This window comes from Scyliorhinus torazame, chromosome 11 (assembly GCF_047496885.1).
Source record: "Scyliorhinus torazame isolate Kashiwa2021f chromosome 11, sScyTor2.1, whole genome shotgun sequence".
Lineage (NCBI taxonomy): Eukaryota > Metazoa > Chordata > Chondrichthyes > Carcharhiniformes > Scyliorhinidae > Scyliorhinus > Scyliorhinus torazame.
In genome coordinates, this window is record NC_092717.1 from 239464240 (window position 1) to 239485955 (window position 21716).

The 21716-nt window shown below is 46.3% G+C and overlaps 1 protein-coding gene across 1 annotated transcript; it reads left to right on the forward strand.

Moving 5' to 3' along the window:
• Positions 1-5868: 5868 nt before the first annotated feature.
• Positions 5869-20867, forward strand: LOC140385872 (spermatogenesis-associated protein 2-like). The gene is made up of 3 exons (XM_072468478.1): positions 5869-6026; positions 8053-8426; positions 17323-20867. Exons 2-3 carry the CDS (start codon positions 8124-8126, stop codon positions 18202-18204), a joined length of 1185 nt encoding a protein of 394 aa, XP_072324579.1. The 5' UTR covers positions 5869-6026; positions 8053-8123; the 3' UTR covers positions 18205-20867.
• Positions 20868-21716: the final 849 nt, after the last annotated feature.

Here is a 21716-nt window from a genome sequence, read left to right on the forward strand (position 1 = left end):
TTTGCAATTTCCCTAGCCATCGCTTTTAGCACTCTGGGATGCATTCCATCAGGTCCAGGAGACATGTCTACCTTTGGCCCCATTAGCTTGCCCATCACTACCTCCTTAGTGATAACAATCATCTCAAGGTCCTCATCTGTCATAGCCTCATTTCAATCTGTCACTGGCATGTTATTTGTGTCTTCCACTGTGAAGACTGACCCAAAAAACCTGTTCAGTTCCTCAGCCATTTCCTCATCTCCTGCTGTTAAATCTCACTTCTCATCCTCGAAAGGACCAATATTTACCTCAGCCACTCTTTTTTGTTTTATATATTTGTAGAAACCTTTACTATCTGTTTTTATATCCTGAGCAAGTTTACTCTCATAATCTATCATACTCTTCTTTATAGCATTTTTAGTAGCTTTCTGTTGTCCCCTAAAGATTTCCCAGTCCTCTAGTCTCCCACTAATCTTTGTTACTTTGTATGCTTTTTCCTTCAATTTGATACTCTCCCTTATTTCCTTAGATAGCCACGGTCGATTTTCCCTCTTTCTACCGTCCTTCCTTTTTGTTGGTATAAACCTCTCCTGAGCACTGTGAAAAATCGCCTGGAAGGTTCTCCACTGTTCCTCAACTGTTTCACCATAAAGTCTTTGCTCCCAGTCTACCTTAGCTAGCTCTTCTCTCATCCCATTGTAATCTCCTTTGTTTAAGCACAAAGCACTAGTGTTTGATTTTACCTTCTCACCCTCCATGTATATTTTAAATTCCACCATATTGTGATCGCTCCTTCCGAGAGGATCCCTAACTATGAGATTATTAATGAATCCTGTCTCATTACACAGGACCAGATCTAGGACCGCTTGGTCCCTCGTAGGTTCCATTACATACTGTTCTGGGAAATTATCGCAGATACATTCTATAAACTCCTCCTCAAGGCTGCCTTGACCGACCTGGTTAAACCAATCGACATGTAGATTAAAATCCCTCATGATAACTGTTGTACCATTTCTACATGCATCCATTATTTCTTTGTTTATTGCCTGCCCCACCATAATGTTACTATTTGGTGGCCTATAGACTACTCCGATCAGTGACTTTTTCGCCTTACTATTCCTGATTTCCACCCAAATGGATTCAACCTTATCCTCCATAGCACCGATGTCATCCCTTACTCTTGCCCGGATGTCATCCTTAAATAACAGAGCTACACCACCTCCCTTACCATCCACTCTGTCCTTCCGTATAGTTTGATACCCTTGGATATTTAACTCCCAGTCGTGACCATCCTTTAACCGTGTTTCAGTAATGGCCTCTAAATCATAGTCATTCACGATGATTTGCGCCACCAACTCATTTACCTTATTCCGAATACTACGAGCATTCAAGTAAAGTACACTTATGTTGGCTTTTATACCCCTGCTTTGACTCTTAACACCTTGATCAGTAACCTCTCGTAAGTTATTTTTCCTCTTAACTTTTCTCCTAATTTTCCGAGTCGTTGAACCCATATCTTCATGTAACAACCTGCCGCGTCGCTTACCATTTATGTTTTTACTTCCCGTTTTATTCCTTTTAGTATTACTGGGCCTATTCACTGAGCTCCCCTCAGTCGCTGTACCTTGTACTGTCGCCCTTTTTGATTTTTGACTATGGCTTCTCTGCCTTACACTTTCCCCCTTACTGCCTTTTGTTTCTGTCCCTTCCGATTTCCTGCATCAGTTCCTATCCCCCTGCCACATTAGTTTAAACTCTCCCTAACCGCTCTAGCAAATAGCCCCCCGAGGACATCAGCTCCAGTCCTACCCAGGTGTAACCCGTCCAGTTTGTACAGGTCCCACCTCCCCCAGAACCGGTCCCAATGCCCCAGGAATCTGAAACCCTCCCCCTGACACCATCTCTTCAGCCACAAATTCATCCTATATATCCTGCCATTTCTACTCTGACTAGCACGTGGCACCAGTAGTAATCCTGGGATCACTACCTTTGAGGTCCGGTTTCTTAACTTCCTTCCGAGCTCCCTGTATTCTGCTTTTAGGACCGCATCCCTTTTGTCTCTGCAGTCAAGGGCATTCAGCCTCAGATCTCCGGGGAAGCGTTCTCCAAGGCGGCCTTCAGGACGTGCGACAAGGAAAAATCGCCGAGCAGAAACTTATAGCCAAGTTCCGCACACATGAGTATCGCCTCAACCGGGACCTGGGATTCATGTCGCATTACATTCATCCCCCACCATCTGGCCTGGGCTTGCGAAATCCTGACAACTGTCCTGGCTTGAGACAATTCACACCTCTTTAACCTGGGGTTACCCCTATCTTTGGATCTGTAAAGACTTAATTACCTGCAAGTGCTCACATTCAAAGCATTGTTTTGCATCTTTGACTTGGTCTATATATGTGTTTCTGGACCATACCTCTTCATTCACCTGAGGAAGGAGCAGTGCTCCGAACTCTAGTGATTGAAACAAACCTGTTGGACTCTAACCTGGTGTAGTAAGACTTCTCATTATGCTCAACATATAAAGTTCTGTGAGCTCCTTGCGTATCTTGCACAAACCTACATAAGCTGTTTTTTGTGATCACAGATCAGAGAGTGGAATCCTTTCCCATTGATGAATCTAACTGGCTGCTTCCAGGGAGCTCTGAAGGTCACATTTGTGCAGTACTTGTGGGAAGCAGAAGATCGCTGTGCTTGGCAGCCTGGCTGGTTTCAACCAGGGAGAACTGGACATAATTGGGTGCCTTACTGAGAAGGACATTGGTGACCTCCTTTCTGCGTTTATGAGTGGGCCATTGTGATATTCTGCAGAGGTTCCCATTGGAATCCTGGAATGATCTGCCTGCAAAACCACTGAACAGCAGTGATCTTCAGTGGAACCAGCAAAGGATGGCCTCCCAGTCCGTGTGGGCTGCGATCCTCACTAAGGATGTGGCAGATATGCTTCACATATCCCTTGATAAACAAAGGTGTCTATGGCACTGTCCCTCATTCTTCTCCATGTATGATAGACGCCTTCTGTAGACCCTTGGTTGTGCCAAAAGCTTCTGTGGATGTGGTCCCTCCTCATCAGCATCTGGGTCTTCCTGGAACTCCACTGCTACCTTCCTCATGGCGACACTCTTTCCTGAGATGCGCCCTTCTTTTCCTCACTCGCATCAGAGCTATCAAGTCATTGACTTCAGGAAGCAACGTACTGTACACACCCGTCTGCATCAACGGGGCCGAGGTGGAGATGGTTTGCAGTTTCAAATCCCTAGGTGTGCACATTACAAAAAATCTGTCCTGGTCCACCCACGTTGACGCTACCACCAAGAAAACACAACAGCACCTATACTTCCTCAGGAAACCAAGGAAATTCGGCATGTCCACACTGACTCTTACCAACTTTTACAGATGCACCATAGAAAGCATCCTATCTGGCTGCATCACAGCCTGGTATAGCAACTGCTCGGCCCAGGACCGCAAGAAACTTCAGAGAGTCGTGAACACAGCCCAGTCCATCACACAAATCCGTCTCCCATCCATTGACTCGGTCTACACCTCCCGCTGCCTTGGGAAAGTGGGCAGCATAATCAAAGACCCCTCCTGCCCGGCTTACTCACTCTTCCAACTTCTTCCATCGGGCAGGAGATACAGAAGTCTGAGAACACGCACGAACAGACTCAAAAACAGCTTCTTCCCCGCTGTTACCAGACTCCTAAATGACCCTCTTATGGACTGACCTCATTAACACCCTGTATGCTTCATCCGATGCCGGTGTCTATGTATTTACATTGTGTACCTTGTGTTGCCCTATTATGTATTTTCTTTTCTTTTAATGTACTAAATGATCTGTTTGAGCTGCACGCAGAAAAATACTTTTCACTGTACCTCGGTACACGTGACAATAAACAAAATCCAATATCCAAAGCAGGTAGTATTACTTGCAGCCTGCGTTCTATATTCCTTCTTCATTTTGCAGACGACACTAAGATAAGTGGTGAAGCAAAAAGTGCAGAGATACTGGAAGTCTGCAGAGGGATTTGGATAGGCTAAGTGAATGGGCTAGGGTCTGGCAGATGGAATACAATGTTGACAAATGTGAGATTATCCATTTTGGTAGGAATAACAGCAAAAGGGATTATTATTTAAATGATAAAATATTAAAACATGCTGCTGTGCAGAGAGACCTGGGTGTGCTAGTGCATGAGTCGCAAAAAGTTGGTTTACAGGTGCAACAGATGATTAAGAAGGCAAATGGAATTTTGTCCTTCATTGCTCGAGGGATGGAGTTTAAGACTAGGGAGGCTATGCTGCAATTGTATAAGGTGTTAGTGAGGCCACACCTGGAGTATTGTGTTCAGTTTTGGTCTCCTTACTTGAGAAAGGACGTACTGGCACTGGAGGGTGTGCAGAGGAGATTCACTAGGTTAATCCCAGAGCTGAAGGGGTTGGATTACGAGGAGAGGTTCAGTAGACTGGGACTGTACTCGTTGGAATTTAGAAGGATGAGGGGGGATATTATAGAAACATATAAGATTATGAAGGGAATAGATAGGATAGATGCGGGCAGGTTGTTTCCACTGGCGGGTGAAAGCAGAACTAGGGGGCATAGTCTCAAAATAAGGGGAAGTAGATTTAGGACTGAGTTTAGGAGGAACTTCTTCACCCAAAGGGGTGTGAATCTATGGAATTCCTTGCCCAGTGAAGCAGTAGAGGCTCCTTCATTAAATGTTTTTAAGATAAAGATAGATAGTTTCTTGAAGAATAAAGGGATTAAGGGTTATGGTGTTCGGGCCGGAAAGTGGAGCTGAGTCCACAAAAGATCAGCCATGATCTCATTGAATGGTGGAGGAGGCTCGAGGGGCCAGATGGCCTACTCCTGCTCCTAGTTCTTATGTTCTTATGTTCTGTGGATCAATAGAACGGAGATGTGATTCCATCTTGAGGCATGATCAATTGGACTAAAGACAATAGTTGAATCCAAACTGAGGCTTTATTGCTATCAGATGTGTGGCCTCCCACAGCAGCTGGCGAAATGGCTGCGAGCTGGAGGCCACGCATAGTTATACCCCGCCTTCTGGGCGGAGCCAGCAGGCAGGGACTACCGGTGAGCCTGTAGTGCAGGGTGTACCGTACATCCTCTGATGTAGGTACAACAGTGGTCTACCACACATCTTGCCCCCACTGGCAAGCCTCACGGCCAATATGGAACCAGAGACTTGCTCTCGTTCCTGATATGTCAGCCCCAGGCCACTGCCTGCAGCTGAAACATGTCCTGAAGGTCCACAAATGCCTGAACATCCCTCTCCAGCCTGGCAGCACATTGACAAAGAGACATTGGTCATGCTGTGCTCTTACACTCAGTCAGACCCTTGTTGAGGCCACATGGACCATGACATTCAGGCACCCACTCCCCATGAGACCTTCCATTATTCGCCCACGTCTCACCAGTGCCCACTTTACTGGATTCAGATGGCGCCGCTGAATAAAATGTGCCATCTGCTTCCCATTACAAATCTAACCTCCAGGACCAGCCTCTGTCGTACACTGATCATTGGGCTGTGATCCTGTATCAGGTCCTTCACCCGGACTTTATAACCTTTTTGTGCATTTGTTGTTCCTGACATTATAACACTGCCTGCACTTCAAAAATGCTTCATTAAGTGTAAAGTGTTTCAGGACATCCTGAGTAAGGTGCTACATAAATGCAACTTCTTCCTTTAAAGTGGGAAGAGTGTGGGACTGTTCCCGGCTTGCGATGAGTACTTTTACTTCCTTGGTTACTGCTTGCTCTGCGAAGTAAACATACACAGGAAATACGTTGATGCAGTCATTTTCTATCCAGGTGACCACATGTAGCTGAAATAGTGTTGCCATAGCGACGCATGCAACTGGTCAGGAATTTGTATCAGGCGACGCTGATTTAGGAAGGGTTGTGGAGTGGAGGGCTGAAGTGTCTGAATGCTGTGCTGCCAAAAGACGCAGCAAATTGAAAAGAGACTGTGAGTTTGTAAAGTAGTGGATACAGGTCTCGCAGAGGAAAGGCAAGCAAAGTCTGTGGAGAGGTTTGTAAACAAGGATCAGGGTTTTGATGTCGATATGCTGTGGGGACGGGTTTTCGTTGGAGCTTGGTAAAGACAGGGAGAGTGGGAGGTAACCAAGGGTGGTAGTATACTGGGCTGGCTTGAGTCGTGAATAGTTTGGTTTGCGTGGTTAGTCAGGAAGGGTTTAAGTGTTGATGGGTGTGGCCGCACCGGGAGTGACAATGAAGAAGGAGACAGGATGGAAACTCGCAGCCAGGGCCCATCTCGGCCCACTTCCCGGCAACCCCACCTAACCGTTAGACACTAAGGGCAATTTATCACGGCCAATCCACCTCACCTGCACATCTTTGGACTGTGGGAGGAAACCGGAGCACCCGGAGGAAACCCGTGCAGACACGGGGAGAACGTGCAGACTCCGCACAGACAGCGACCCAAGGCTGAAATTGAACCCAGGTCCCTGATGCTGTGAGGCAGCAGTGCTAACCACCGTGCATGGATTTTCCGGCCCTTCAGCTCCTGCCGAAGGGTCCCCTTACCGGTGGGTTCCCCGGCAGTGGGACGGGCAGACCAGGCAAAGCACCGTGGACATCAACGGGACTGGAAGATCCCGATGGCAACCATTGGCGAGCTGTCTACACTCTTGGCAAACATGTCGTGGGGCGTGAGACGTTAAATTGAGGTTCCTTCTGTCCGTTCAGTGGATTTAAAAGATCCCTTGGCGCTACTTTGAAGTAGAGTAGGGGAGTCATTGATGGTCTACTGCCCAATGTTTATCCCTCAACAAACATTGCAGAAAAGCAAATGGCTTGGGCATTATCACATTTCTGTATGTGGGAGCTTGCTGTGCGCAAATTGGCTGCCCTGTTTTTTGACATAATAACAGTGACTACACTTCACCAAGTACTTATAAAGCACTTGGAAACATCCGGTAGATGTGAAAAATGTTATATAAATGCAAGTCTTTTGTTCTCTTCCTCTCTCTCTCTCTCTCTCAATCTCTCTCTCACTCTCTTTCTTCCTCTCTCTCTCTATCTATCTTTCTCTCAAAGGGATTCAAGAGCCAGCATCTGGAGTTATTAAGAAGTTAAACAAGATTCTTTGATCTTGCCAAAGTTCAACTGGAGAAACATAGAAAATAGAAGCAGGAGGAGGCCATTCAGCCCTTATAATAATAATAATCTTCATTCGTGTCACAAGTAGGCTTACCTTAACACTGCAATGAAGTTACTATGAAAATCCCCTTGTCGCCACACTCCGGCACCTGTTGGACATAAACATAGAATTTACAGTTCAGAAGGAGGCCATTCGGCCCATCAAGTCTGCACCAACCCTTGGAAAGAACACCCCACACCTCCACCCTATCCCCGTAACCCAGTAACCCCACCTAACCTTTTTTTGGGGACACCAAGGGCAATTTAGCATGGCCAATCCACCTAACCTGCACATCTTTGGACTGCGGGAGGAAACCGGAGCACCCGGAGGAAACCCACGCAGACACGGGGAGAACGTGCAGACTCCGCGCAGACATTGACCCAGCGGGGAATCGAACCTGGGACCCTGGAGCTGTGAAGCAATAATGCTAACCACTGTGCCACCGTGCTGTCCTTCCATCAAGGCCCAGTCTTCTTAATCTCTCCTGAGGTGTGATCCTCACGTTAAACCACCGCCAGTCAGTCCTCCCCCTCACAGGGGAAAGCAGCCTATTGTCAGCTGAGATTCTGGCAACGTTTCTTCCTTAAAGACGCTCCTTAAACCCTTCCCCTTTCATCAAGCTGTTGGTTCAAATTTTATTTTGATCGTGCTCCAGTGAAATGTCTTTACGGAGCTGATACTAAAGGCACTATTTCACTGTAAGTCACTGCTGTAAATATTGAAGCTGGCCCCAGGAAATACAGATGGTATTTACAAATTGGGCCCAGGATAAGCTTTTAGTTGCTTTATTTGAAACTTTAAAGTGTTAGATTATTGTGCGGCTGACTAATTTTACGTGAGGAGAATTATGAAATGTTCTCTGTAACTAATGCAATAATTCTGTGTGATTATTCAGTTACAGGCGAGTGAGGCCTTTTACAAAGTTCCGCAGTCCTGGATAAAGAGTTTGAACTTTGGAGGTAACATATGGAGGCTGAAAAGGAATCTCTACGTCAAGGATACGTACGTTTCCAGGAGTCAAAACGTAACAGCGATGGTGAGGCTTCTGTGGAGGAAATTGCGATGCGAGCCCTCATGACTGAATGGCTGACAGCCTATAGCGAGGACGGTAGACGGTTTGAAATACAATTTTGCCGGATTGTGAGCAACGCATTTAGCAGGGAAGAATCAACCAGCTTCAATTCTCTCCAAAAAGCCTTTGAAACCTTTGAAAGGATTTGTGTCAACCTTCTGATTTTTCCTTGGAGGAAAGAATTTAAAAGGGTTCACGTAAGTTCGGTTTCCGGCAGTGGGTTATTGTAGAAGGCAGAATACCTAAAATGGTTACGGCGCAGAAGCCACTCCGCCCATTGTGTCATAGATGTTTACAGCGTGGAAACATGGCCCTTCGGCCCAGCTTGTCCATGCCGCCCAGTTTCTATCACTGAGCTAGTCACACTTGCCCGCATTTGGCCCATATCCCTCTATACCCACCCTGCCCGTGTACCTGTGTAACTGCTTTTTAAAGAACAAAATCGTACCCGCCTCTATCACTGCCTCTGGCAGCTCGTTCCAGATGCTCACCACCCTCCGTGTGAAGAAACTTCCCCTCTGGTCTCTTTTGTATCTCTCCCCTCTCACCTTAAACCTATGCCCTCTAGTCCTAGACTCCTCTACCTTTGGGAAAAGATGTCAACTATCTACGTTATCGATGCTCCTCATTATTTTTCAGACCTCTATAAGATCACCCTTAAGCCTCCTAAGCTCCAGGGGAAAAAGTCCCAGCCTCTCCTTATAACTCAGACCATCGAGTCCTGGTAGCATCCTCGCAAATCTCTTCTGCATTCTTTCTAGTTTAACAATATCCTTCCTATAATAGGGTGACCAGAACTGAACAGGGTAAGGGCAGCATGGTAGCACAGTGGTTAGCACAGTTGCTTCACAGGTCCACGGTCCCAGCTTGGGTCACTGTTTGTGCGGAGTCTGCACGTTCTCCTCGTGTCTGCGTGGGTTTCCTCCGGGGGCTGGGGTTTCCTCCCACAGTCCAAAGATGTGCGGCTAGGGGGATTGGCCATGATAAATTGCCCTTAGTGTCCAAAAAGGTGAGGTGGGGTTACTGGGTTACGGGGATAGGGTGGAGGCGTGGGCTTAAGTGGGGTGCTCTTTCCAAGAGCCGGTGCAGTCTCGATGGGCCACATGGTTTCCTTCAGCACTGTAAACTCTATGATTCCATGTGTGGTATTACCAATGTCTTGTACAACCTCAGCAAGATGTCCCGACTCCTGTATTCAATATTCTGACCAAAAAAACCTAGCATGCGGAATGCCTTCTTCACCCCCCTGTCCACCTGCGACTCCATCTTCAAGGAGCTCTCGTGCGGTTTTCACAGAATCACAGAATTGTCACGGCGCAAAAGGAGGCCATTCGGCCCATTGCATCTGCACTGGATCTCCCAATGAGCAGTTCACCCAGTGCAACTCTCCCACCCTCTCCCCCGTAACCCTGCACATTCTCCCTTTTCAGATAACTCTACTTCCCTTTGGAATGCCTCGATTGAACCTGCCTCCACCACACTCTCGGACAGTGACACCACACTTTATTCACTCGCTGTCTGAAAATGTTTTTTCTCACATCGCTTTTGCTTCTTTTGCCAATTATCTTTAAATCTGTGAACCTCTCGTTCTCGATCTTTTCACAAGCGGGAACAGTTTCCCCCTTTCCACTCGGTCGAGAGCCCTCATGATTTAAAATACCTCCATCAAATCTCTAGTTCTAACTTCTCCAATCTGTCCTCATAACTGAAATTCCTCATCCCTGGAACAATTCTCATGGGAATTCTCTCCAAAACCTTCACATCCTTTCCCTTCGAGGTGGTACGGAGGTACAGTGGTTAGCACTGTTGCCAATGGGCCGAGTTCAATTTCGGCCTCGGGTGATTGGCTGTGTGGAGTTTACATGTTCTTCCCGTGTCTACGTGGATTTCCTCCGGGTGCTCCAGTTTCATAGAACATAGAACATACAATGCAGAAGGAGGCCATTCAGCCCATCGAGTCTGCACCGACCCACTTAAGCTCTCAATTCCACCCTATCCCTGTAACCCAATAACCCCTCCTAATCTTTTTGGACACTAAGGGCAATTTATCATGGCCAATCCACCTAACCTGCACATCTTTGGACTGTGGGAGGAAACCGGAGCACCCGGAGGAAACCCGCGCAGACACGGGGAGAACGTGCAGACTCCGACAGACAGTGACCCAGCAGGGAATCGAACCTGGGACCCTGGCACTGTGAAGCCACAGTGCTATCCACTTGTGCTACCGTGCTGCCCTCCCTCATCGTGTACCCTGTGTTGCCCTATTATGTATTTTCTTTTATTTCCTTTTCTTTTCAGGTACTTAATGATCTGTTGAGCTGCTCGCAGAAAAATACTTTTCACTGTACCTCGGTACACGTGATAATAAACAAATCCAATCCAATCCAAAGATGTGCAGGTTAGGCGGATTGGCCATGATAAATTGCCCCTTAGCAAGAAGAATAGGAAGATAGAGCAGCTAAACACGTGGCTAAACAGCTAGTGTAGGAGGGAGGGTTTCCATTATCTGGACCACTAGGAGCTCTTCCGGGACAGGTGTGACCTGTATAAGAAGGACGGGTTGCATCTAAACCGGAGAGGCATAAATATCCTGGCCGCGAGGTTTGCTAGTGTCACACGGGAGGGTTTAAACTAGTATGGCAGGGGGGTGGGCACGGGAGCAATAGGTCAGTAGGTGAGAGCATTGAGGGAGAACGAGGGAATAGGGACAGTGTGGCTCTGAGGCAGAGCAGACAGGGAGAAGTTGCTGAACACAGCGGGTCTGGTGGCCTGAAGTGCATATGTTTTAATGCAAGGAGCATTACGGGTAAGGCAGATGAACTTAGAGCTTGGATTAGTACTTGGAACTATGATGTTGTTGCCATTACAGAGACCTGGTTGAGGGAAGGGCAGGATTGGCAGCTAAACGTTCCAGGATTTAGATGTTTCAGGCGGGATAGAGGGGGATGTAAAAGGGGAGGTGGAGTTGCGCTACTTGTTCGGGAGAATATCACAGCTGTACTGCGAGAGGACACCTCAGAGGGCAGTGAGGCTATATGGGTAGAGATCCGGAATAAGAAGGGTGCAGTCACAATGTTGGGGGTATACTACAGGCCTCCCAACAGCCAGCGGGAGATAGAGGAGCAGATAGGTAGACAGATTTTGGAAAAGAGTAAAAACAACAGGGTTGTGGTGATGGGAGACTTCAACTTCCCCAATATTGACTGGGACTCACTTAGTGCCAGGGGCTTAGACGGGGCGGAGTTTGTAAGGAGCATCCAGGAGGGCTTCTTAAACAATATGTAGACAGTCCAACTAGGGAAGGGGCGATACTGGACCTGGTATTGGGGAATGAGCCCGGCCAGGTGGTAGATGTTTCAGTAGGGGAGCATTTCGGTAACAGTGACCACAATTCAGTAAGTTTTAAAGTACTGGTGGACAAGGATAAGAGTGGTCCGAGGATGAATGTGCTAAATTGGGGGAAGGCTAATTATAACAATATTAGGCGGGAACTGAAGAACATAGATTGGGGGCGGATGTTTGAGGGCAAATCAACATCTGACATGTGGGAGGCTTTCAAGTGGCAGTTGAAAGGAATACAGGACCGGCATGTTCCTGTGAGGAAGAAAGATAAATACGGCAATTTTCGGGAACCTTGGATGACGAGTGATATTGTAGGCCTCGTCAAAAAGAAAAAGGAGGCATTTGTCAGGGCTAAAAGGCTGGGAACAGACGAAGCCTGCGTGGAATATAAGGAAAGTAGGAAGGAACTTAAGCAAGGAGTCAGGAGGGCTAGAAGGGGTCACGAAAAGTCATTGGCAAATAGGGTTAAGGAAAATCCCAAGGCTTTTTACACGTACATAAAAAGCAAGAGGGTAGCCAGGGAAAGGGTTGGCCCACTGAAGGATAGGCAAGGGAATCTATGTGTGGAGCCAGAGGAAATGGGCGAGGTACTAAATGAATACTTTGCATCAGTATTCACCAAAGAGAAGAAATTGGTAGATGTTGAGTCTGGAGGAGGGGGTGTAGATAGCCTGGGTCACATTGTGATCCAAAAAGACGAGGTGTTGGGTGTCTTAAAAAATATTAAGGTAGATAAGTCCCCAGGGCCTGATGGGATCTACCCCAGAATACTGAAGGAGACTGGAGAGGAAATTGCTGAGGCCTTGACAGAAATCTTTGGATCCTCGCTGTCTTCAGGGGATGTCCCGGAGGACTGGAGAATAGCCAATGTTGTTCCTCTGTTTAAGAAGGGTAGCAAGGATAATCCCGGGAACTACAGGCCGGTGAGCCTTACTTCAGTGGTAGGGAAATTACTGGAGAGAATTCTTCGAGACAGGATCTACTCCCATTTGGAAGCAAATGGACGTATTAGTGAGAGGCAGCACGGTTTTGTGAAGGGGAGGTCGTGTCTCACTAACTTGATAGAGTTTTTCGAGGAGGTCACTAAGATGATTGATGCAGGTAGGGCAGTAGATGTTGTCTATATGGACTTCAGTAAGGCCTTTGACAAGGTCCCTCATGGTAGACTATTACAAAAGGTGAAGTCACACGGGATCAGGGGTGAGCTGGCAAGGTGGATACAGAACTGGCTAGGCCATAGAAGGCAGAGAGTAGCAATGGAGGGATGCTTTTCTAATTGGAGGGCTGTGACCAGTGGTGTTCCACAGGGATCAGTGCTGGGACCTTTGCTCTTTGTAGTATATATAAATGATTTGGAGGAAAATGTAACTGGTCTGATTAGTAAGTTTGCAGACGACACAAAGGTTGGTGGAATTGCGGATAGCGATGAGGACTGTTGGAGGATACAGCAGGATTTAGATTGTCTGGAGACTTGGGCGGAGAGATGGCAGATGGAGTTTAATCCGGACAAATGTGAGGTAATGCATTTTGGAAGGTCTAATGCAGGTAGGGAATATACAGTGAATGGCAGAACCCTCAAGAGTATTGAAAGTCAAAGAGATCTAGGAGTACAGGTCCACAAGTCATTGAAAGGGGCAACACAGGTGGAGAAGGTAGTCAAGAAGGCATACGGCATGCTTGCCGTCATTGGCCGGGGCATTGAGTATAAGAATTGGCAAGTCATGTTGCAGCTGTATAGAACCTTAGTTAGGCCACACTTGGAGTATAGTGTTCAATTCTGGTCGCCACACTACCAGAAGGATGTGGAGGCTTTAGAGAGGGTGCAGAAGAGATTTACCAGAATGTTGCCTGGTATGGAGGGCATTAGCTATGAGGAGCGGTTGAATAAACTCGGTTTGTTCTCACTGGAACGAAGGAGGTTGAGGGGAGACCTGATAGAGGTATACAAAATTATGAGGGGCATAGACAGAGTGGATAGTCAGAGGCTTTTCCCCAGGGTAGAGGGGTCAATTACTAGGGGGCATAGGTTTAAGGTGAAAGGGGCAAGGTTTAGAGTAGATGTACGAGGCAAGTTTTTTACGCAGAGGGTAGTGGGTGCCTGGAACTCGCTACCGGAGGAGGTAGTGGAAGCAGGGACGATAGGGACATTTAAGGGGCATCTTGACAAATATATGAATAGGATGGGAATAGAAGGATACGGACCCAGGAAGTGTAGAAGATTGTAGTTTAGTCGGGCAGCATGGTCGGCACGGGCTTGGAGGGCCGAAGGGCCTGTTCCTGTGCTGTACATTTCTTTGTTCTTTGTTCTTTGTTAGTGTCCAAAGATGTGCAGGTTAGGTGGATTGGCCATGATAAATTGCCCCTTAGTGTCCAAAGATGTGCAGGTTAGGTGAGATTATGGGGACAGATCACGGGAGTGGGCCTAGGTAGGGTCCTCTATCAGACGGGCCGGTACAAATTCGATGGGCTGAATGGCCTCCTTCTGCACTGTAGGGATTCTAATTCTATTGTATTCTTTTCTAAAGCATGGTACTCAGAACTGGACGCAGCTGAGGCTGAATTAGTGACTGATACAAGTTCAACATAACCACCATCCGCTTGTACTCCATGCCCCCATTAATAAAACCTTTTGAACACGCATTGACCTGTGTTGATAATCATAGAATTTACAGTGCAGAAGGAGGCCATTCAGCCCATCGAGTCCGCGCCGACTCTTGGAAAGAGCAACCTACCCAAGGTCAACACCTCCACCCTATCCCAGTAACCCCACCCAACACTAAGAGCAATTTTGGACACTAAGGGCAATTTATCATGGCCAATCCACCTAACCTGCACATCTTTGGTCTGTGGGAGGAAACCGGAGCACCCGGAGGAAACCCACGCACACACGGGGAGGATGTGCAGACTCCGCACAGACAGTGACCCAAGCCGGAATCGAACCTGGGACCCTGGAGCTGTGAAGCAATTGTGCTATCCACAATGCTACCGTGCTGCCCATAAGCAATATGGTCACTATGGTCAACTCCTTTTGAATCCATAATTTGTGATGGAATGAGTAAACAGTTAGTAAAGCCCAAGGGTAGTCAGCATTCAAATGTGTTAAGGCGAGTCCTGCTTGACAATCATAAGTTTCTTGAAAGAAAAGTTGAAGTGGAAAAAGAAGAAATTGGATAAGCGTAGGGCATGCAGGTGGAGTTTTTGGATTTGGATTTTGTTTATTGTCACGTGTACCGAGGTACAGTGAAAAGTATTTTTCTGCGAGCAGCTGAACAGATCATTAAGTACATGGGAAGAAAAGGGAATAAAAGAAAATACATAATAGGGCAACACAAGGTACACAATGTAACTACATAACACCGGCATCGGGTGAAGCATACAGGGTGTAGTGTTAATCAGGTCAGTCCATAAGAGGGTCGTTTAGGAGTCTGGTAATAGCGGGGAAGAAGCCGTTTCTGAGTCTGTGCGTGCGTGTTCTCAGACTTTTATGGATTGACGGTGTTGGGTCACAGATCAGCCATGATCCCAATGGATAATGGAACAGACTCAATGTCTGACTCCACGTTCCGAGTGGATGCAGTTTCAATGAACCATATAGAAATCGGAAAAGGCACAGCATCAACGGAACGTTAGCCGATGGACACAAAATGCACAAGTTCCAGAAAATGAATGTTACTTGCACCAGGGAATGACTGGAAGCAACGTACAGCAACGGTCAGTTCAGGTTTTCTATGAATTATTGGCGAAAAGATAAGGGGTGGAGTTAACTCCTTGGAAGCAGAGATCCAGGTCGATAGAGACAAAAGAAATGCCAACACAATTGAAATTTTGCTTCAAGGTGAATAAGAACAGGCATTGTCAAACTCGGGGGTGGGACCCGCGGGTGGGTCGCAGAGCCGTCCGTCGCGGCGCTCCCGATCGCGCAAATCCGCGGGCACCAGCTGGCTTTTAATAATGCCGGCTGCGAGCGGCCTTCAAAATGGCCAGGAACAGATCCAAAAAATTTGGTCGCATTGAGCATCGGGCACGCATGCGCAGTGCGGCCGCATGTTTTTTTATATGGTCGCAGCCTTTTTTTTTTTCAAGATCGGGGGCCAAAGGGACAAAGGGACCATTGGGGCCAAAGGGACCCAAAAACATTTCCTCCATTTTTGTCAGCAACAAACAAGGTAAGGGAAAATGGTGGGTCGCGCAGGTCGGCCGGCATGGGTCGCGAAGGTCGGCCGGCGTGGGTCGCAGAGGTCGGCCAGGTTGGGTCACGAAAGTTGGCTGGTTGGTAAAAATGGGTCCCCGGAAAAAAAGTTTGAAAAACACTGAATAAGAACATACGAAACAGGAGCAGAGTTGGCCATGAGAAGGCAAATGCAATGTTAGCATTCATGTCGAGAGGGCTAGAATACAAGATCAGGGATGTACTGCTGAGGCTGTATAAGGCTCTGGTCTGACCCCATTTGGAGTATTGTGAGCAGTTTTGGGCCCCGTATCCAAGGAAGGATATGCTGGCCTTGGAAAGGGTCCAGAGGAGGTTCACAAGAATGATTCCTGGAATGAAGAGTTTGTCGTATGAGAAACGGTTGAGGTCTCTGGGTCTGTACTCGTTGGAGTTCAGTCGGATGAGGGGGGATCTGAATGAAACTTACAGGATACAGCGAGGCCTGGATAGAGTGGACATGGAGAGGATGTTTCCACTGGTAGGAGAAACTAGAACCAGAGGACACAATCTCAGACGATCCTTTAAAACAGAGATGAGGAGGAATTTCTTCAGCCAGAGGGTGGTTTTGCCATAGAAGACTGTGGGGGCCAAATCACTGAGCGTCTTTAAGACAGAGATAGATAGGTTCTGGATTAATAAGGGGATCAGAGGTTATGGGGAGAAGGCAGGTGATTGGGGATGAGAAAAATATCAGCCATTATTGAATGGCGGAGCAGACTCGATGGGCCGAGTGGCCTAATTCTGCTCCTATGTCTTATGGTCTCCTGGCCATTCAGTCCCTTGAGCTTGCTCTACCATTCAGTATGACCACGGCTGATTTGGAGGCTTTCAAACATAGCGTTCCGGCAAAGGTGGACACATTATTTGATACTGAGGTGTGCAGTAGATTATGACTCGGGCGAGAATGAGTGGGTTCTTTCAGGGGGTAGTAGATGAGTGGGAGAGGTGTGGGCGGGGGCCAGCGAATCGCGCGCACATGTTTTGGGGTTGCGAAAAATTGGGAAGATTCTGGGCGGGAGTGTTCGCGGTCTTAGCCAGGATAGTGGAGGAGGAGGTGGACCCCTTTGCTGGCAATATTTGGGGTTTCCGAGAAGCCGGAGCTCATGGAGAGGAGGAAGGCCGATGTCGTGGCCTTCGCCTCTCTGATTGCACGGCGGTGAATTATGCTGGAGTGGCGGCCGGCATCGCCACTGGGGGTAGCGGCTTGGTTGGGTGACCTGTACGACTTCCTGCGGTTAGAGACGATAAAGTATGAGTTGAGGGGCTCTTCAGGGGGGTTTGAGGAAAGGCGGGGGATGTTTGTGACCGTGTTGGAGGGGCTGTTTGTCGCGGGGAGGGGGGGTGAAAAAGGGGAAAAATCTGTACAGACTGTAGAGTTGATTGCTGGGAAGTATGTTTCCTGGGGTGTTTATTCGTTGTAACCTGTTTTGATACCTGTTTGTAATAAAATACATGAAAAAAAAGAACTGTTGTGATATATTAACATGAGGTACAGCTCATTATCAAAATATGTGTACAATATATTTGATTCTGTTTTCCAGATTTCTGCACCTGCCTTTGTACACTCCGTTTGGCCCGCCATGTGCAAAGCAAATGTCCAACAATTGATGACAACAATAGGTTACTCTCGGGGGCAGGAGGCGGAGGTGTACTGCTACAGGGGCCCTGCCCAATCTCAGTACCTGAAGACATTGGCTTTTGAGTTTCTGCTTGCCCAACTGGAGTGTGAACGGTTAATCAAGACGGTTTCACATGTTCGGACTTGGGGTTGCAACGAGCTTGAGACGGTAAAGGAAAATCGACAAAGGACCGAAGGTGCGATGGGCTGTCCCAGAGTCCTGGAAGAAAGGAAAAACGGGAAACCTATTCCCAAACCAATAAAAATGAATTGGGGCAGACAACATCTGGAACAGAACTGCGAGGGTAACTTGAGAAAACCAAATCAACCCGAGGCACTCACTTCAAGTAGAGTTTACAAACCTAACACTTGCTTTTTATCAAATTCAGCGAGCACTGAGATTGAAGAAAGTCATCATTTATTACCCCCACTCCGTACTGCCTCAAATTTCCCTGCTAATGCTGGCTCCGAGCTCCTTTTCCAACCAAATAAAGATGGTTCGAATTGGCGAAAAACCATTCATTTAGAGTCCAAACCAGTCAACGTTTGCAAGGATGATTTGCTGGAAAGGAGGAAGGTTAGTCTTCCTGCTCGCCTGTTTTATGTTGAAGAGAAAAGTTTGGCTGCCAGCTTTCTCCCTTGTAAATGTCAAATTTGTCGAGTCTCCCTTGGAACGTTTGTATGCAAAAGATGTGGGTTAGCGGCATGCACACCCTGCTCTGCACAAACTGTGGGCGGTGTATTCTCCCTTTGCGAACATGACTTTCTGTCCTTGAGTCGAACATTTCAAATGGACTCTTATTAATTGAAAGAAACAGATGCAGTACATGTAAGTAGTGAAAGATATACTTGCAACAAAGGTTCACTCGACTAATTCTAATAAGAATAAGAGTAGCGGGAAGGGGGGGGGGGTGGTGTTAATTATTTTGCCGGCAAGTTTTCAACAAGTTCAGTTTGCACCGATGCCATTGGTACCAATATGGACCATGGCTACTGACTGTTCAGTCTTGCCCCCCCTGTTTTTGAAAACTCACCACTATTCTTAGAATTCCCCCTGTACCAAAAAGGGCCGACATTCTAAATGGTGATCAGGGATTCTCACTCCCCGACTCCGATGCAAGCTTCAGTGGGTGCTATTCAGGTCAAACTATGTTTTCAAGTTATCCACCGGTATAACCCATTCACCGACGATTTCATCTACATACCACTTAGTAGCATCGATCCTGGGTCCCGCATTGCTAAGTAAGTAAAGTAGACTAATAACCACTGTTTCAGGTTAAAACTTTTAAGTTATTTTATTATTATATATTTTTTTCTCTTTTTAAAAGATGCAATCACTGTCTTTACAGAAAAGTAAAAAGATCTTGCTTCTGGATCCTTCTGGTTGGTTGAAGGGACCTTCAGGCCCAACTTGACAATCAATCTTCTTTTTAAAATCTGGTCTTCTTTAGATGTATTCGCTGATGAACTCGGTTGCTGTGTCCTATCTTTCCCATGTACCGAGCTGTTAGAGCTGGCTCTGCTGGCTATCTCTGAGCTGAATCTGCCTACTCTTTAAATTCTAGTCTTCCTTAGATCTATTAGCTATTTTAGCTCGGCTGCTTTGCCCTGTCTCTTTCCCATGACCGAGCTGACTGTGATCAGACTCTGCTTCTCCCCTCTCTCTCTCTCTCTCTCTGAGTTCTGGTTCTGCCTGCTATCCCCTTTCTTCGGGTTTATATTCTCTTTCTAACAGTTAAGTTTTTATGACGTTATTGTAAAGTAACATTTTTCACTTTGATTGTAAAAAGTATCTTTGATCTAAACCTTCTAATCCAACTAAGTATTCTTTCTGACATGACTTCATCTCATAGATCTGATTACATTGTTTCCTTTGTGATGTTCAAAATGCTTTGACTTCAAGAGGTGTTACTTTTAATTCCTATCATTTCTATAGTTTTATTTTCCAATTGTGTCCTCAGCTCAATTTTGACTTTGATTTTGAATTATGTTTCTCGTAGACTGATAGTCTCCAGTTTTCTTTAATTTACCTGGTATTAGCAAATTTTCACGCCTAGAATTGTCACCAAATTCAACTGAACCATAATCCATTCTTTTCCAGATCCTGACTAAGATAGTTAATTTCAATGAAGGTGTGAGCCATTGTTTTTAGCTTCATTCAAAATCCTGTTTGTCTTGTTTGCTAAGCCTGCTTGACCAAGGATATCTACATTTTACAATCCTCTCCTAGCAGCTGCTGTTAACCCTTTGTGGGATCTTTCCCTGTATCCTCATGTTTCTCTCAGACCAGATATTGCCAGACTTCCATGTTTCAAATGACACATCTTTCCATATTTTCAATTACACCCTCCTAGCCCCTCCCCCACCGCCCAGAGTGCTGTGCCGCAACTCAGTGACATCCTTGACCCTGACACCACAGAGGCGATCCTGCATTCAGTTCTGCAGTCACAGAAACGTCTTTTCAGGGTGACAACTATGAAACTCCCAACCTTGTGGGTGCCTGGCAGTGATGCTGAGAGTTTGGCTGATGATCGATAAATGGGAATATGGCTCAAGCAGGCTCAAGCTATAGAATGACGTAGTCTGGCGCTAGAATCAAACTTTAGGGGGAAAACAAAATGTTAGATAAAGCTTTGTGTGAAGGAATGCCAAGACAGGCTGAGATCACTTGTTTTTGAAGCAGACAAATTGCAGTGACGGCCTTGGGAATGGGTGCACTAGGCTTAAAGATAATTATGATTGAGGGGGGCTGAATTATAATTGAGCTGAGAGCACAGATAGGAATGCGAGGGAGCGGCCCTCAGAAATGAGCCAAAAACTGTATAAGAACTGCTGTTAGATGTATTGACTTTGGCTTGCTATTGTGACTCTTGAGAGACACAGTGGTCCTAACCCCGGCACCGAGAAATAAACAGCTGTTAAAGTTACGAGGTGTTCGACTGATCATTTCATCCGGACTGGCTGCAAAAGAATCCTCAATGTCAGCTGCAGTTCGAGCTCCAAAACTCAGAATCCAGTTGGATGGACGGCTGGTTAGAGACGGGGAGCAATGCCAGCAGCGCAGGTTCAATTCCCGTACCGGCTGAGGTTATTCATGAAGGCCCCGCCTTCTCAGCCAGGTCCCTTGCCTGGGGTGTGGAGGTCCTCAGGTTAAATCACCACCGTCCACCCTCTCTCTCGCTCAAAGAGGAAAGCAGTCTATGTATGGTCCATCAGCCACTCACTAATTCTCTTGTACCGATATCGCTTTATTTTATAGTGAGTTAACTCAAAATGTTTTACATAACTCGGTTTATCAGCATACTTCAGATTTTGATGAATTGAACAATATTGAATCCTTTTGTATTACTCTTGCTTGCTTTTTAATTTTAACGTTATCTGTTTAATTAACTGAACATTGCAAGTATCTGATAAATGATCAGATTGGCTTTAGTTTTTATACCAATTAATAAATTTACTTTTATTTCACGGTTGTTTAATTTGAATTAAATTATAATTGAAGTAAACTGAAACATTACCAATGACAAAACATTGATTTCTTTACCCGTCAGTCTGGCCTCAATAAAACTCGAGATGGATTTGTAGGCATAGTATTATTTATTTTTAACCAACTTGCAAGTCTGACTCGCTTCTCAGGGACACAGAACCAGTCTCCTGGACCCCTTGGAAACGAATGAGGAAGGAGACAAAGGGATCTCTGCAAATACATTCAAATGGCATCAAGTTTCACATACACGATTCCCATTGGTCATCCTATACCCCTCCTGACCTGGCCATACATCCTAATTGGCTCACTTCTCATTCCTTAACCCTGGGCCTCTTGTTACCCAGCATCCTTTTCTCCTGCTCTACCAGACACCCCTCCCCCTTCCTTGCCATGCTTTCTGAAATCCTTTGTCTGTGAACTCACCAGAATTAGACCGGCCTACATCTACATTACTGTAACTAATATATTTAAACTAATTATTTTATATCACATTCGTCACCAACACCCTGTGTGACTCTGTTCTGGATGTTACTTTGCAATATATTTTTCCTCTTGTATTCTGATTGACAGTTGGATAATAAATCAATGATCACGGATCACACCGCTAGTCCTGGCTTCTCCTTTCATGTCATTCTCTGTTTTGCTCATTGGTAACCCTCAGGGAGTTGATGGTGAGGGATTCTGCAATGGTAATGCCATTGAATATTAAGGGCAGATGGTTAAATTCTCTCTTGTTGGAGATGCTCACTGCCTGTCATTTGCCTGGCAAATGTTACTTACTACTTATCATCCCAAGGCTAAATGGTGTCCAGGTCTTCCTACATATAGAC

What these genes read in the sequence shown, in the direction of transcription:
- LOC140385872 (XM_072468478.1), top strand. Translation starts at nt 8,124, where the DNA reads ATGGAGGCTGAAAAGGAATCTCTACGTCAAGGATACGTACGTTTCCAG. An exon ending in AAGAATTTAAAAGGGTTCAC is followed by an intron (nt 8,427 to 17,322) that starts GTAAGTTCGGTT and finishes TCTGTTTTCCAG; the next exon opens with ATTTCTGCACCTGCCTTTGT.